This window comes from Lepisosteus platostomus, chromosome 4 (genome assembly GCF_059453375.1).
Source record: "Lepisosteus platostomus isolate fLepPlt1 chromosome 4, fLepPlt1.hap1, whole genome shotgun sequence".
Classification (NCBI taxonomy): domain Eukaryota; kingdom Metazoa; phylum Chordata; class Actinopteri; order Semionotiformes; family Lepisosteidae; genus Lepisosteus; species Lepisosteus platostomus.
Genome location: NC_142614.1, coordinates 54,563,379 through 54,581,202, shown reverse-complemented (window position 1 = coordinate 54,581,202; position 17,824 = coordinate 54,563,379). Strand labels below are relative to the sequence as shown.

At 34.7% G+C, this 17,824-nt stretch overlaps 1 protein-coding gene across 4 annotated transcripts in view; it reads left to right on the top strand.

Annotated features, from left to right (window-relative positions):
• Positions 1 to 17,824, top strand: part of hsd17b4 (hydroxysteroid (17-beta) dehydrogenase 4) — a 98,207-nt gene that overhangs the window by 8,403 nt on the left and 71,980 nt on the right. For all 4 annotated transcript variants that reach the window (XM_088629894.1, XM_088629893.1, XM_088629892.1 and 1 more), the window contains exons 6-8: positions 1,335 to 1,381; positions 4,419 to 4,503; positions 5,439 to 5,626. In XM_088629894.1, coding sequence (XP_088486020.1) covers positions 1,335 to 1,381; positions 4,419 to 4,503; positions 5,439 to 5,626 — 320 coding nt within the window. The remainder of the gene's footprint in view (positions 1 to 1,334; positions 1,382 to 4,418; positions 4,504 to 5,438; positions 5,627 to 17,824) is intronic.

The window sequence follows — 17,824 nt, the reverse complement described above, 5'->3', positions numbered from 1 at the left end:
AACAACAAAATCCTCCACAGGGCAGTCTGCTCTCTAAAACTACTAGACTATTATGAGAACTGTTTCTCTAGACAGGATAATGAGACTGTATCTGAGGTTATCTTTCTTCAAATATAAGATAACTGCCTGTTTAACCTGTTATCCTGCCTATGTATAGCTCGCCCCAGCAGAACACTTAGGCCATATCTTTAGGTAAAGATTCCTCTTTGTGAATAGTTGCAGAGCACTCTTTAAAATCCCCCAACTTGGCCTCATTATACATTTTGAAGCCACTAAACAAGAAGCTTATATGAGCGTTCTGTGTGCCCTTGTTGTTTTCTAGCCTGTATTGGCTAAAATGTATGTATGTAAAATGGCTATTCCACAAACTATGTTGGTATAATTAGTATGCAACACACAAAATAATCTTATAATTTATGTTTATTGACATCTTAAGTTATCAATTAACAGTAGGCACAGTTAAATATGATAAAATATAAGCTGTCTTTAAGCGTTAACATCAGACATATAGAATCAATGTCATTGGTTCTGTTGTTTTAGTACACTTAACCCTTAATTGTGTTATTTCATTGGTATTCTGCACTCTCTTTTCGAAATAAGCAATAACTTTATAGAGGAGAAAAAGTTACAATGTAGGTCACAAAATACAAATACACTTCTGTTAAGTCATCCCTGTCTGATCTATTCATGTATATTCTTCTGTGTTAATCGGATCTGTACAATATAAACATACAGAGAAAAATTGTATTTTCCCCTCAGAAGACAAAATACACCATTGTAAAATAATAGAGGATGACAGCCTGACATACTGTATTAGTGCCTATTCGTATGATTAAATGTAAGTCCATAACGTACCCGGCGACATCTGTAGAATGACTAATTTCTTCAGTACTATGACTGGTATGCTCGTCAGTTCAACGCTTAGGGAAATTCACCTTATAATGGTTTTGCTGGGTGTTTTAATTAAACAAATGTTAAATAGTCACATGTAAAATGTACTTTCCTGGAGCAGTACAAAAAACATTTCTTAAAAAAAATACTCCTTCTGTACTACATGTATTTTCCTGATTTTTGCACTTGACAGTTATGTGTCTAGTAAAACTGTTTTTTTGTATATCTATTTATCTTAAATATACATAATATTACACTGACAGACTGTATTCTCTTTTAAAAATGCACAATTAATATGCTGCACATGAAAGTTAAGAAATTCATGAATCCTTATTTCTCTTGCTCGCCCAAACTAATTGTGCACAGTTAATAAATAAAATGAAAGCAGGTGAATACCCCTGGGCTTATATACAATTAACTTTCTTATTCTTTCTTTTTTTTAGGATATTGCGAGATCGCTCATTTGCCAGAACCAGTGATGTAGACTGGGGTGAGCTTTAGTGTATTAAATTAAAATTACCCTGTTTGTTAATTAGGACACTGGATTAACATAAATGTATTTTGTTTCATTTGTAATTCCTCAAAGACAATACAGCTCTTTACGGACAAAGAACAGAATTTGTAGAATAGCTGTATTTTTTATAAATGTATAAAAAATATATAAAAAATTTCTCATAATAATTATATGGAAAAACGGGCAGGAATGGCACTTTTATTATCCCTATGTTACTGTTTGATATATATATATATGTGTGGAAATATTTATTGTACATGTACAAAATGCACATTTTTTTTCTTTATTGCAGTATTTGAATTTAACTTTCTTTAAAACAGCTTAGTTGCAATAGTAGTAGGTAATTTCAATGCAGTTATTGAATGTCTATTAAATATCTGTAAAAAACTGTGAAGGGCTTTCTATTTATTATATGTAGAACATTAAACAACATTTGAAACTAACATTGGCTCTAAGAATACCATTGCCTAAAGTTAGGTGTTTGATTATTATATCATGACAGCTAAAATCTAATTACATCAGTGCATTAAAAGCCCCGAAGCCTATGTACCCATTATAGCATTGAAGGTTATCACAATAGAGAACAAAGGGGAAACATATTGCCTCAGGGTTTAGTCTATTCGTATTCCCTGTTGTATAACCACTAGATATAGACTATTTTTTAAATCAAAGTAATATACCTTGTACTTTGTGCATGTTAAACATGGACAACAGTAATAAGACTTACAGACAGGAGCTAGAGAAGCAATTGTAACAAACGCAACTACTGATAAAATATCAGTTTTCCTTTACAGAAAGTGTACAGTATATGTACTACACGACAAAGATCTTTGGTGTTTGTATTATTTTTTATAAGATATGTAACAAAGAATTTACACTTTGAAACTTTCACCACCTTAGAAGGATAAACCATGAATTTGCCCGAGGTAAAGGATACTACACTGTATGTTCCAATAACTGGTGAAGCCTCATATTTATGGCATGTTTTAATATTTGTGTGTATTTCACTTTTGGGATGAGCTGGAATCTTCTGCCTCTTGTTTGCAAATGCACTCAATCTTCCATTTCTATAACATATGCATATTCAGTCAAAGATATAGGTTGCACTAGATGGCAGTATGGAACTTCATACTGTATGTAAATAAGAGCAGGGAATCCTACAAAAAAAGACAGAGAGCACCACTTGCTTAATATATACCCCTAGCTATGTCGTTTTTTTGTTCTTTCTGGACTGTAGAATATTGGCAAGCTGGCTAAAGTTCGAGGGTATAAACGGTAATTTCCCTATCAGCTGTCTTCCAGCTTTACAGTCTTGAAAAATGCATGAGCAATAACCATTCATGCTAGAAGATGTCCCACAAGAAAAAAAAACAATTGAAGGGAAACCCATCCTTATAAGTTTGTCAGTTTTCATGACAGGGAAGTGTGGTTAGGGAATTCTGCTTTCTCAGCTTTGAGGCTCATGTGAAGCTTAAAAGCAATGCTTTTAAGCCATGTACATTTTTTTTAAGTTGGCAAAGTTAAATGAATTCGTAGAAATGTTAAACAAAGGACAAAGATCTGTTCCTGTCTAACTTTTGTTTTTATTAAGACAGAACACTTTGTGTGTGTGCCTTCTGTCGTTACATGGTAGAATCATGCTATGATTGATCTAATATTTTTATGCTGTATCTTTAGGAAGATGGCTTATAGATCAATATTTTGTTTTTGTAAATCATACCTACCGTGCAACATTTTCACCATTCTCTGTCTAGTGGAAAGGAGGGCAGTGGAATTTGCAGTTAATGTCCTGGCCTCCTTTGTTACTTAACCTTAGCCCCATTGGAATACTTTGAGAAAGGTATTAAAAAGATATACCCAGCCAAAATTCTTACTGAATGGCCAAAAAAAAAGTGCCAGGATTATCTGTAGCAATCAATGCAAATGTGAGGTGGAGCAATCAGAAAAAGGGAGTCCTGATTTAAAAAAAAACTATAAATTAGCATTTAACATATCCTGTAATGTGTTTTTTTGAGATTGTATAAACCATTGTGCACACAGAATCAAAATTCAGACTCTTTGTGTTTTAAGGTATATGTGCATATACATCCTATATACTGTAGATTTTTTTTTTATTTGGTATTTTCACATTCTCATTATGCTGTGTACACTTCTATGTGAAATGATTCAATCCATGGATGGAGACACAGAACAATCAATGATGTTCAGTTCTTTAGATTAAATTCTTTTTTCAGAACATGAGAAATAGTAAATGGCCTGTAATGAAACTTTCAAAACCAGATGCAATGTGTCTTATTCCCCTATTGGATGTGTGAACCGTCAATACAGAAAAATGCCCTACGTCCTAACGTTCTCATTGAAACATCAAATAATGAACAGAATCCTTTTAAAAACCCACATTTGGCCATAAAGATAACTAATGTGTAATAAACAACCACTGGTAATAATGTTCCAAGTAATACATATTTTCTATTATTTCTAAGATTATAGCTTTTGTTACAGTTTGTACTTCAGTTCAGAATTTGACCTTGAATATTAATCATTTTTGTTTGTTCCAGAATTATCTGCTGATATTTTTGTAACTCCTGGTGCAGTTGATCAAGGTTCACAAAACCTGAGAACTGGCAACACACTGTATTTGATAATATGGCCAGTTTCAAACATAGTTATGCCATTTTCTGATGTTGATGGTACATCTTACGGTTTCTGTCGTACTTGCTTTGTAAGTAATTTAAGGAGGGGATTGTCAGTAATTTATGTTGTTTCAACTGAGAAATGTCCTTATGGATGTGTTTGACCTCAAAGTTGTGTGTGTAATGATGTTAACTTTTATGCAGTGTTAAAATGTTGTCATAAAATGTGAATGAAGGAAAATCTCTGAAAATATACCTGGTTTTAATATGATTTGAAAATGCTGTTTTTAAAAGTTATGAGTTTTCTTTACACAACCTGCTGATTGTCTTTGGTGTTCCCTTGATTGACTTGATCTCTAAAGGGTTTCCTTCATTTTCAGATTTGATTCACAGAGTACACTTAAGAGGTTCTTTCCTGGTTACTAGAGCTGCATGGGAGCACATGAAAAAACAGATGTTTGGAAGGTAATTTTGTTCTAGAGAACAAATTCACTTCAAATTTTAATTTAAACCAAGAGTTGGAAACAAGTTGTGTTAGTGTGTGAAATGATTAGCATCATGTTTGTCGAAAGACTGATTTAATTATTAAATACAAATGCAAGGATGTGCTAGACTAATGTTTGCTAAGTTAAAATAATCTTTCTCCACTAAGAGGGGAAGAGGGATTCTTTTACACAGTTGGTTTGTAATTGGTAACAACCACACACAGCATCTACAGAGCTTAAATTTAGCCCTAGGCTTTTATACTTAAATACTCATGAAGTGATTGCTACCTAAGTGTTCTAATTAATTTGATTATTTAACAGTGGTAGACCACTTTTTAAAAGAACATTTTTAAAAAGACTCAGTTAGCAAAGTCAACTTATGGATATTAATTTAAAGGCATTTTTAAACTTCTTCAAACATCATATGCAACTACTGTATACGACCTCCGTTCACACACACTCCTAGAATTTAACACTTTGTTAGCAATACGTACAATCATCTGATAATGGTGTCTCCAGCAAATAATAAAACAGTATTATACTGGTTTCAGTAGTAAAATGTCTGTATTGTTTACATTCAAACTGTCTACATGTTTACTTGTACATTGTCTACTGTTTGTTTGTATATTGTCTTGATGCACTGTTGCACTTTGTTTTGTTTTTTACACTTGTTTTACAATCGAGAGACTTTCTGTAAATAAGAATTCCATTGTACCAGTACCGGTTACATATGGCAATAAAGTTCAAGTTCAAAACAAATACTTATTATATAACTTTATATTTTGAAATATCGATCATGCTTATAGATAATGTGATAAATGTATTGAAAGTATTTTAATGTAAAATCAATAATTCGAGGGCTATAACAGAAGAAAACATCTAGATTCTATTATTTTTCTTCTTTTCTGTGTTTAGAATTATTATGACTTCCTCTGCTGCTGGAATATATGGAAATTTTGGTCAAGCAAACTACAGTGCAGCAAAGCTGGGCCTTGTGGGGCTTTCGAACACACTGGCTATTGAGGGGAAGAAATACAACATCCGCTGTAACACTATTGCGCCAACCGCAGCATCCAGACTGACACAAACTGTCATGCCACCAGGTTGGTAATTGTTTTTCTATTGTCAGTTACTATTCCTTTAATTCTGTTAAATGTGATTTTTTTTACAAAGTAGATAATTTTATTTGTTGATAGTTTCTGTGGTCATCATACCACAAGCTTGCTCTTCAACTTGACGTCGGTTTCAGTTAATGGTTAAGTTTCAATAAGTTAAGCAAGGAAAACTAAACTAGACATCATAACATTTTTTGCTGTATTTTTATTTTTTCTTTTGTCTGATTTTGGAGACAAATTTAACCAAAATATTGCAGTTATATTTTAGGAAAAGCACATAGTTCTGTTGTATATATTGTAACATACTGTATATACTATACGTTCATTAATGCAATTGACTTTCTTCTTCTATTATGGCCAGATGTTGTTTTGCAATACAACATAAAAGTTTACAAAGGGAATGTTATGTTTCCGGATTATTTAATCATGCTCATTCAGGATTTTAATGTGCCATATGCATCTTATTCCTAAGGAAAAATTTGCTGTTATGCATTGTGAAGCATTCTGCTTGGTTGTTTTCCCATGCTGTTACAATACAACTAGCTTAATACTATGCAGAAAAAGTGTATAAATTTAAGACCTAATATTCTTCCATACTCATATCAGTGACAACAGCTCACATCAACTTTTGAACTGGTCAGAACGGTATTGATGGTTGTAAAAACCTTTTAGTTTTTCAGGCACTAGATGAAAATGTAAAACTCTTCTATTTAGCCCATGTTATGCTTTGTACAAATGTTGGGTATGTGTTAATTCAGATGACCTGTGCACTACTGAAATGTCTCTGATACAGCAGCATTTATCTCTAAAACTGAGATAACCTTTTAGTTTTTGTATATCCTTCAATAAACAGTAATGGTTCACCATATGTAATTACAGTATATAGACTTCAGTTAACGAAATACAATTCCAAAGACTAAAGTATTTATCAGCTTTTGTCAAGTGTGGAAAATAAGCAGGCGCCGTCCTTCGGATGAGACGTAAAACCGAGGTCCTGACTCTCTGTGTTCATTAAAAATCCCAGGGCATTTTTCAAAACGTGTAGGGGTGTAACCCCGGCGTCCTGGCCAATTGGCCCTTACCAATCACGGCCTCCTAATAATCCCCATCTATGAATTGGCTTCATTACTCTGCTCTCCTCACCACTGAAAGCTGATGTGTGGTGAGCGTTCTGGCGCACTATGGCTGCCGTCGCATCATCCAGGTGGGGCTGCATGTTGATAGTGGTGGAGGGGAGTCCCCATTACCTGTAAAGCGCTTTGAGTGGAGTGTCAGCAATTATTATTATTATTATTAATTGTAAAAGAGAGGAGGCCATTCAGCTGTAGGATTTTTGTGAATTTAGTGGGACAATTTATTAATTGTAGCAGTAAACCAAGAGGGTACTCTTTTGGCTATTAATCGTCAGGAACAGTCAGCAGCGCACACACATGGATTCAGTACATGAGATACATTTATTAATACATGAACTGTGCATATAAAACATATAAAAGTCATCCTGGATACAGATGGCAGATCTTACTCTGAGGGTTATCAGAATGCAAGGCATATAATCATGAAGAGATGCAAAACACGAAGAGATACAAACAAGGAATATGCATTCAGTATACCATTTAGCTATACAGTTTCGTTAATCAGTCTCATGAATATGAATTCTACATTAGCTACTCATAAGTAAATGCGTTACTCATACGAATTAAATTGATATTAACCCTTGTTGAGAAATGTAGTATATTGGGTTACTTATCCAGATATGGATTCGTGATTCCCGGGGCACAGACACAATAGACCAGCTGGCAGCTCTGTTGCGGCAGCATCCAATTGGTGCGATGTTAGGTTGGTGCTAGTCCTAATGCAGTTCCGAGTTGCAGAAAAAAAATAAAGGGGAGAGATTTCTCAGTGATGCAAGACGGTGTCTCTCTCGGGGACCTACTAGTAGTCCGGCTAAAAAGTCTCTATGCACAGAGGGTGACCACCTCAAGTCACTCTTTTGGGGGAAGAAACTTGGTTTGCTTCCTGCGTAGAGCTAGTGCTGAATAAAACTTATTCAGATTGTTGACAATAGTCCAAACGTATACTTTGGTGATCAAGTAAAGTGTCCGTGTTGGCGGCTAACAAATTTAATTCTTACATACAGATGCAGCCATTCAAAATGGGTGCGGTATTTCGCGGTATACCCCGGTGGGCGTGTCGCATCAAAACGCAGTATCACGCGGTATATCGCATCATTTGACGTCATGCCGGAGAGTATCCGGAATCATCTTGTAAAACTGCCAGGAGGAGCCAATAAAGCTTAACCTCTCATGTACAGCATTTGAGCTTTTAAATTTAAACTGTATTACAGCATGTTAATCATCAGTCATTAAAAAGTTGGTATATTTTATGAAAGCAAGATTGCTCATTTGGACAAAAGTACACAACCTACCTTTATCAGAAATATTTATGCATCAAAGCCTTTACCGAAGATATTACTAATAGTATTAATAATGAATGACTTTGGACAAGCTGTAAACTCAAAATATTACGCTGGTCCACATTCTTTCTAACCGTCATTTTAAACGAAAATACTTTTAGTTTTTTCTTCGACAAACAGGACATTAGCTAGCCAATACGATAAAGGAATGACTTTTTTTGCTAATTTCTTTAGCATATTTGTACAAGCACTTGGAATCTGTCCAAGCCCTACTTTGTCAGGCATTATCTTTTACTGCAACGGACATAAAAACTTCCTTGCTTTTAGCAGAGCGTTTAATAATTTCATAATTGATTTTTCATAAAATCAACGCTTTCTTTTCCATATACCAGATATTATGGAACCACTTCAGAAGGGTGTCAGCCAGTCAGATTCCAGGAATAGGTACTTTAAAGAAAAAATACACACCGGTATTCCATTTCTCCCTAAACATTTTAAGCTTCGAAGTCTTTAACTTACATGTGAAATAGCGTGTAAAAAAGTGGTAGTTTTAAGCTTTTCTGCTAATATAATATGGAATCACATATCTAAAGAAATTAATAACGATATGATTATATTTGTGTACTGCGACATTTCTTTGAAAAAATGATTAAATATTTTTTCACTACCGACCAATGCACCACGAGTGCCCCTGTCGGTCATTTTGGCCAGCCAATCAACTTACCACATTCTGAGAAGAAGTGCCCTGCGGTGGCTTTCCTGTACCGCGGGTTTGTACCGTGTATTTTGAATGGCTGCATCTGTACGGGGATTCCCCGGGCCAACGATTTGCTGAAACAAGGTTCCAGTCCCTGTACAGACAACACTGTCCATCACGATTGTCTCATGTGAAAATGGCCGGAGAAGTTCTGAGCTCTGCAGTGTCTTTTCATCCAGGACAAAGACAGGTGAGGCATTTGAGACCCATGTGGGGTTACCACGCCCTGCAGGTTCCTGATTGGTTGGTCAAGGCAAGTGATGAGTAACAATGACCTCTGACATCTAGGACTGCAATCCAGATGTTCCTAAGAATCTCACAGACAGATAGGCGCCAGCAATGGCCATTGATCTTGATATCTAGGCATGGCTGGGCACATCCCCATTTGGGAGCTGCTCCTTATCTATATGTCTTATCTATATATGCAGTATTGCATGCATAATATGTTTAAATTTAATTTTGCTTCTTCAGTATTTGCTTATCCAACTACTTTGGTATAATCTATAGACATTAATAGTTTTTTTTTACCTGTACCAGAATCTATATCATAGATATAAATTTAGAAGAGTCCTGTGGTACTGCGGTACTGTATTTTCTGTTTTCTGTTCAACCATTAATTTTCAGTTTAAACACTCGTGTTGCCTTGAATACATTCTGAGAAGAAATTGTTTGAAGAACATTTATCAAAAGAATTCTGAAAATCTAAATACACCTTACTATGTGCTCTGTATGTATCCATTACTGTTGTTTCTTGTTAAAAAAACTTGATTTTAAACAAATTAGACAATAACTATATACCACATGCTCTGTGTATACCCATCGTTTTATATCCACGTTGACTGTTTCTTAGGATGTAATTTCTATATAGGTGAGTTTAATTATTTCCTCTCTATTTTTCCAGAGGTTCACCTACATGGAAATACATTCCTAGGAAATAGTCAACATGACATTTTAGTTGTATAATGTTTTATAATAGCACAGTTTTCAGGATTCTATCAAGTAAATCCCTGAAACTCAGAACATAAAAAGGAATATTCAGAAATGAGAATAGCCTACTATTTAGATGTTTATTTGGGAAAAAACACAAATGGAGTATAGGCCTTATGAGGCTTCAAAATAGGTCAGTGTTGACCCAGAATGGCTTGTTGCTCATATTCAGAAATTACAGTCTAAGCATTTCTTCCATGGGCAGAGCTGTATGGCAATTTTCATTATAACCAAAAGGGTTGAGGTCACCTTGAAATTGATTTAACTCAAAATGGCCTAATTATTATTAATTAACATTTTTGCTTCATTTTTGTCACAACAGTTTTTTGTAATTTTCTTTGATCAGGTATTTAACACACACACACATTTATACTGTATACTGTATGTGTTGGTGTCAATTACTTGCTTATAACTGAAGAAATGTTAGAACTTAGAAGGCTGTGTACTGTTACATGCATTTTTTTTTTAAATCAAAGGGTTTAATCATAGCCTTTGCTTAAATCAAAATCTTTTTTTCTTACATAAAGGGCCATTCGTGCTCAGCTCAGGCTACTTGCTGCTGTTTTGACTGGTTGTAACCAATCCTGAGATGAGCAAAACATAGTATTCTGTAAATGATTGAGATGTTTTACAGACAACCCAAAAGACACAGCCAGTGCAACAGTAGAGTTCCTAAAGAACAAAAAAGTAAATGTCCTCGAGAGGCCTCTGAGCCCTGAGCTGTGGAATGACTTGAAGGTTGCAGTCCATCAATGGTCCCCTCATAATTTGACTAGGCTTGAATAGTTCTGTAAGAAGGAATAGCCCAACATTGGAAAATATTTTACATTGGTAAGTTCTCCAACCCATTTTTCAAAATTTTTATTTTGTAATAACTTTTCAAAATGTTTGAACATTTGTTTTTCACTTGGAGCTTGTATGTTACAATGTGTAAATAAAGGCAAAATAAATTCTGGTTTCTGGTTTGATGTGTCTTGATTTCAGCCTGTTAGGCCACAAAATGTGTTACTTTGAAAAGGGTGTGTAGACTTTCTATAGGCTGTGTTTGTGAACAAATCAAAATAGCAATGCCTTTTTTCTCTGGTTTTACTTTACGAAGCCCTCAGAAGGAAGCAGTCTTGCAAGTACAGTCATCATTACCTGAAGGCTTTAATCATGTAAACGAACAAAATTAAAAAAAGTTCCTTCAATTCTTGCTTCATGTAAATCGTAATTTTCAAAAGCGCTAGGTATGAACTTAATTGTTCTGGAAAGCCTCATAGGCATCTTGTGTAATTTCTTTTCATTTGAATTGTAATTTATCTAAAATGGCAAAAGTGAATACAGTACATTGAAATATCCGTGAAGTATGTAATAAATGGTTTGCCAAGGATATTAATGATAATCTTAGTAACATGCAACCCATCATACACTTGTTTGAAGTCTTATTTGAGTTGAAGAATAAAGGCATAGTTTCCATGGAAATGCATTCAGAATTTACAGTTAAATGGACATGAATGTCCTTTAGTTATCTTTGCAATGTTTTTTAAGCTGCTTTTCAAATTGGAGGTTGGTTTGAAAATAGTCTCTTTACATACAGTAGTTTCATGATTCAATGTTAATTTTTTTTTAATTATTTAAAGTCACAGATTCATTAGATATGGTCAATTAATGGTGTTGGATATTAAAGTGATCCACATTTTAACCACAAAAAAGTGTTTCTTAAAACACCTCTGTCACCATGCTCACTGCACATTAATAATTATGGCAATGTAATTGGTTTAGACAAAGTTTTCGTGGTCTATGAAGTTTGACAGATTGCTTCATTGTGGGCATGGAAGTAGATGATTTAGCATCACATTTCTAGCCTGAACATCATGTAATTGTTGTTCATGTATAACTTACTAATTTTTAAGAATGCTAATTTGTTTTCTGCTTAAAAAAGTCCATATTTTAACCAACTATCCCATTTTGTAGTTAGTAGCTATTCATCCAAGGATTTTGATCATCTGTTTTTTAAAAGAATCTAGAACTTTAGCTTAAGCAAAATGGCAGGGTTTCTTTGTTAACACGTCTACAATAATTTTCATAATGAAATACCAGTCTACTGGATGAAGCTGTTAGAAAATGTAGATCAGTTTTTTTCAAAATATTAAGATAAATTGTTTGGCATGATTTTTTTTTTGTTTCTTTAAAGAATTAGGATGCCACCCTTGGAAATACTTGTCTGATAGTACTGATGTGCATCTGAACATTTTCTGCCACATTTGGGTTTGGTTTGGATAGTATCCCTTTTATTGATGTTTGAGATCCATAATATCATGTTTCTGTTCCTTGGTTCTACTAACTTTAAACTGCTGGAAGATAATCCTGTTGTGCCCTTTACCATTTTAAAGGCCTCAATCAAATCTATAGTTTCTCATCTCATCTAATACCTGCAGAAGCTGAAAAGATTAAATTAATTGCAAGATGCCTTTGAGGCTTTCTAGTAAACTAATCAGTGCATTTTAATAATCTACTCCTTGGCTCTCTGTCTTATTAGGGGAGGGGAGAATGGGAAAAAGATGCTGTCACAATATAAATAGTTGTTGTAAAGATTCTGGAAATATCGTTATGGCTTTTGTAAATGGACATGTGGTTATGGGAGCTAAATTACAGCACAACGGTAAAAACTACACTGCACTGGTTTAAGTGTGTACCTTCAGGACAATAAGAGGACCTTCAGGACCTTTTCATAACACTTTTTCTGAAGCCTGCAAAAGAGGTCCTCTCTGGACTGCAAGTGTCCTTAGCATTTAAAGTTTTGGTTTTGTAATGTGTAGTAAACCATTTTTCAAACAAGGGTCAACCAAACTTTTAAAATGAAAGTATGCTGCCAGGATACATATATTTAACTGAAAACGTCTGCTATTCCATGTGAACTAGATGGATATCTGAAAGCAGAACAGCATCAATTCTTCATTGGATCGTGCATTTCTTTAGTAATGAATCATTCCAGCTATCCCGATTTTCAGTCTCATGTAGATATGAAGATGGTATGCCACATTTATGGAAGTCTGTGTTTTCTGTATGTGTTACTTTCTGCATTTCATGAAAAGAATCCTTCACTGAGAATGTCCAAGGACTGTTTTTTTTAGTTATCAAGGAATGTAAAACAAACTGAAATGTGAAAATATATTTTTAAACCTTACAGGGGGTCACTCAGGTTTCACTTAAAACTTTTCTCCCTAAATGGATTGTTGTTGTTTAATTACAGCTGATAAAATAGTAGATGGCGAATTTCATTTCATTATAATTTTGCCATCAAACACTTTGCGATTAAAAATGGAGTAATACAGAGAGCTGGCTGACCTACTGACACCAGCTTAACAACAATCAGGATCTGAAGCAATTTTCCTTGGGTTTACTAATGAAATATGCTAAGAACACAGTTTGTGCTTGCTGTATATCGTTCAAATAAATCATTCTCTGCTTGCTTTATATTAGGCTGGTTCCTCAAGTAAAAGGGAAATTAAAAAAAGAGATGGGATCTGTATAATCAAATTTCTTGACAGATTATTTTTTGTGTAACAAAATAATTCTATTTACACTGTTGGGAATTTGTGTACATGTATGTCATACTTCACAAAAGCAATACAAACTTATATTTTAAAAAGTTTGAATAAGCATACACAAATACTGTAAATATTTCAAACTCTTATTCACTTTGTAAGAATTCATGTTTTTTGCACCCTTGTTTTCAGATCTGATCTGTTTATTTTGTTTTATTGGGGATTTTCACCTCAATACCACCTAGTTCAACGATGAAATGCAGGTGGGATTATGCATGCCAAAACTGAATTTGCAAAGATTAGGGTGAACTGGCAGAGAATCCTTTGCTGTTTGACTATATTAGTTTGCAAATATAGATGCAGTGATGTACTTGTCAATCAGTCTTTTTTTTTAAAGTCTGCTGTTGAAGAATTGGTGTTTGAATATAGGAAGGGCTTGATTTAGTTAAAATAATACTAACAATATGCAGGACTCAATTCGTTTATTTAATTGTTTTTTAAATAGTTGTATGACAATTTTCAAAACTGTGCACATCAGAATTTATACTGTTAGATTACTGCACCTTTTTAAAGCTTCATCTTGCTATAAGTTGTGCACTTAGTAAGCCGTAAAGTTAAATTCAGAAGAAACATCACTTTTAACTTCAACAGGTTCAGAATACTATTATAATGAATGAAATATTTTTGAAGTAGTTGCCCTGGCTCCTTATTGAAATATCAGGAATATTTCAGCTATATGCTGTGTTATAGCTGAATTGATCTTGCTGATTAACATTTGTCACCAACAGAGGGTTTGTAATGAAAATCATGGCTTGGCCTGCTATACAAACTACATTTCCAGTACATGCTTTGCATCAGGATGCACATGTCATTCTCTGGGATTCCTTCCCATTTCTGTTGTAGAGCTTAGACAACTGTCTGTTCCCTGGGCAATGAGCCCAAGATGCCACATATCAGAATGGCTCATCTCCCAAGTGTCCAACAGGTCTCAAGTCTTGCAGATGGGGAATTCACAGCATCACAGCCTCATTTTCAGTACACAAGAAAACTGTTTTTTCATGATGCACATCCTGCTGGAATATTGTTGTATCAGGGTGAACCAACACGAAAGATCCCAGGGCTTGATCAGTGCAGTGCCTTGCAGTTAGATTGCCATCACAAGTGGGGTTTGTAGTGACTAAAGCTCTCCTTTCTAGTCCGTCATACTGTGATGATGGGTCCATCTTGGAGAGTTGCACTGACTCATGGTTTCCCAGATTGTGGCCTATCAATGATAAAATGTGTTTGGCTCTAGACTCTGATGGTGAGAGAGGGTGCATTCTTTCAGTCAAGTTTCCAACAAACTGATTGGCCTGTAGGTGTTGTTCTCTTTATTAGCAGGGCATTTTGGTTCCTTCCAGTGTTTTTCTTTGTTTCACTGGGCTTAAAATACAACATGTTAAATCGCCTCTAAACCTGTGCTGATGCAACAGATAGTCACTTGAGTGCATCATGTTCAGTCATAAATGATCAATTAAAAATCAAATGACTCAATTTTAAGTAATCTTTTATACCAGTATTATCATCATTTAGATTAATAAAAGATTTGGACATCTTATTTTTCTAATTATATGCTGTATGTATTAATATAGTGATGTGTTGATGATAGTTTTGATGCTCAGTAAATTATTTTCTCTAGTAAATTAAAAAATAACAGCTGACAGACTGTCAAAACTCAGAGTCTGAGTTTAGAGTGCAGGAGAAGGGGTGCCCAAAGGTAGGGGAAGAATTACGTTTTTAAGCTTAATACAGAAGAAAGCTATCCATCGTATAATCATGGAGACTCCTTTATGATTACTGGTATAGCCTGCTGTACATCTTACTAAAAGAGTATAATAGTTGTATAATGTAAGATGCTGCAGTCATTTTTTAAATCGATAGGTGAGGTATGCAATTTCACATTTAGTAAGGCATTTCCCTTACGTTAGAGTTCAGAACATTATTTTTTCCTGGAATGCTATTTGTATGATGTTACCTATGTTGCAGTTATGTTGAATATCTGAATTATTAAATGCAAACCTGTATTCCTTTTGTCCTTCTGTGTTCTTGTATGATAAAAATGTATCAATAGAAAGTAATCATCATCACTTTTACGCCAGTCATAATTGTGATTACACTGTAGTAATGTGACAGATACAGTTCTTTTAAGTTTGACCCTGCCAATAAGTATTTTACCTTAGGAGTACTCTAATATATCAGTACTGATTAAAGGGGTGATGGGTGTAGAAGCTGTGCAATTACAGAGAAAAACTGGTGCACGCCAAGATTTGTCACTGTGCTTTCAATACTGTCCTGAAAGGATCATTTTTTTAATGGGCCTATTAGGGAAGTTGAGTTACAGAACAGTTCACTCAAGTATTTATGCTTGGCCATGCTTAGTGATTATGCTGAATCAGTGCCAGTTAAATTAAGTTGATCACTGATAATTTGTTTCTAGGCTGTGCCACTTAGAAAGCTGTTAACTAACAGGGTTTCTTCATTTTTTCAATTTTTAAAAAGTTAAACTTTGTTTTGCCCTAAATTGTCTATGATAAACTACAGGAAAACTTTTACAATTTAATTGTCTCTTACATTTCACAGATCCATGACTGTAAAAGCATTCAGTTATATGTCATGTAATCATTTTCTTTTTAATACGTTTAGTCCTGGAAAGGGTGTAACAAAACCAGAGAAGCCACTGTCTTTTCAGTGAATCTCATAATTAGGATCTAGCTGTGTGAAGGGAACAATCCATAATAATTTCCTGTTTAATTTCACTGCAAACCACCAACCAAAGTCCCCCTTGCTGAGCCTTTTCTTACATTTTATCTTGCTTCATAATTTACTTTCTTCGCGGAAAAGATGTGCTTTGAGTGAATATCTTTTTCATGTGCAAGGTCAGCTCTCTGGGACCACGATGTACTGAGCCTCCCTGCAAGTTTTGTTTGAACGACCAAGGACAGCTTTTCAATAAACTAGATACACCCAGACTCCTATGCTTTTTTTGTGCAATCAGATAATTCAGAATAATTGTGCGTACATTAAGCTTCTCCTTTGCTGTATCATTTTCTATGAACTCTAGGAAATGACTGCTAATTATGTTATTTTGTGGAAGGTATAAGCCATTAGTTTAATGCACAGTGTTCTGTTTTGAAATGGCACACCAGTCTATTTAAAGAAGCTGCCTTACAAAAGTGTTCAATTATGCACTTGGGCTGTATAACCTCAACTCAGTTTTTATAACTTAAAGTTTTTTTCTCAAGTTATGAAGGGATAACCTTCCGGATAAATTGTTCTGTTTCTCCTTTATTGTTAGACGTGTTTTACTTGATTCCCAGTTAAGATTGTAACATATTATTTCTTTTAGGTTTAAAATTATGCATTTTCCCTAGATTGCTTTTAGCATTGCAGTACAGCTGTGAACCTCCAGAGGTCTGTACAGGCACTCAGTTTCTACTAATTTGAAAATCATTCAATATATCTGGTAAACTGCCTCAGTAAAAATACCCACCTAATTCACCAAATTACTAGGAATGATTATAGCCATGGAATAAATGAAGTACCTCACATAAAGCTTAGAAATGGATGAACCAGTTACACCAAAATATTTCTTCAAGCTGCTGCACACAAGCGTAGTCGCGTAGTGTGCTGTACACAGATTTATTACTATACATATTTTGCACTGTCTGTTCTTTCCATTTGAACTGTAATCAAAAGACTGTAGACCAACAGTACACAAAAAACATGAAAACACAATCTAAAAACATCTAAAAAACACATCTGCATCTAAAAACACAAAAACAAAAGGAAGGGCCTCATGTTCTTGGTTTTAAATGCACTTCCACATAATTGCCATTTGTTTCCTTTGATTTGTATTTCACTGTTAATTATGAGGAAATCTATTGGGTTGTACATTGTATTACATTAGTCATTACAGTGACTAGTGAGCCGGAGGGGCTGGTTTTACTTTTACTCTTGAATATGTCAAGACCAGCAGTTTGCAACAACATGCAACCATGCAATACTTTCACAAAGTTCACAATTTTGTGCTTATTTCAGTATTCGTAACATTTGACAGTTTCATCAATTATTTTTTTTTTCCAAGATTTAATAATCGGTCTGAGAAATTGGGACTGCAGTTTCCCTTTAAGACTAAGAATATATTTGAAGTTCAAGTAGGTAGCTGTGTCAACATGTGTAGGTTGCAAAGGAACAAGTAAAGGTTTATTCCATGCTGTAAAAAGAAGAAAAGAAACTCAACATTTCGGCTGTGGAGCCTCCTTCAGGTGTAAGAGAAGAGAGGAAAATCTGCAGTTGATGTAGCATGTAGGTTTTGACTTCACATTTCTCTTCACCCCTCTTGACTTCACACCACCTCAGTGTACATTCTGCTTTTCTCCTGCTCCCACCCCCTCTCCAATTCTCGGCTTTTGTTCTCCCATGCTTTATCTACTGTCAGTTTTCCTCTATCCCTCACACCT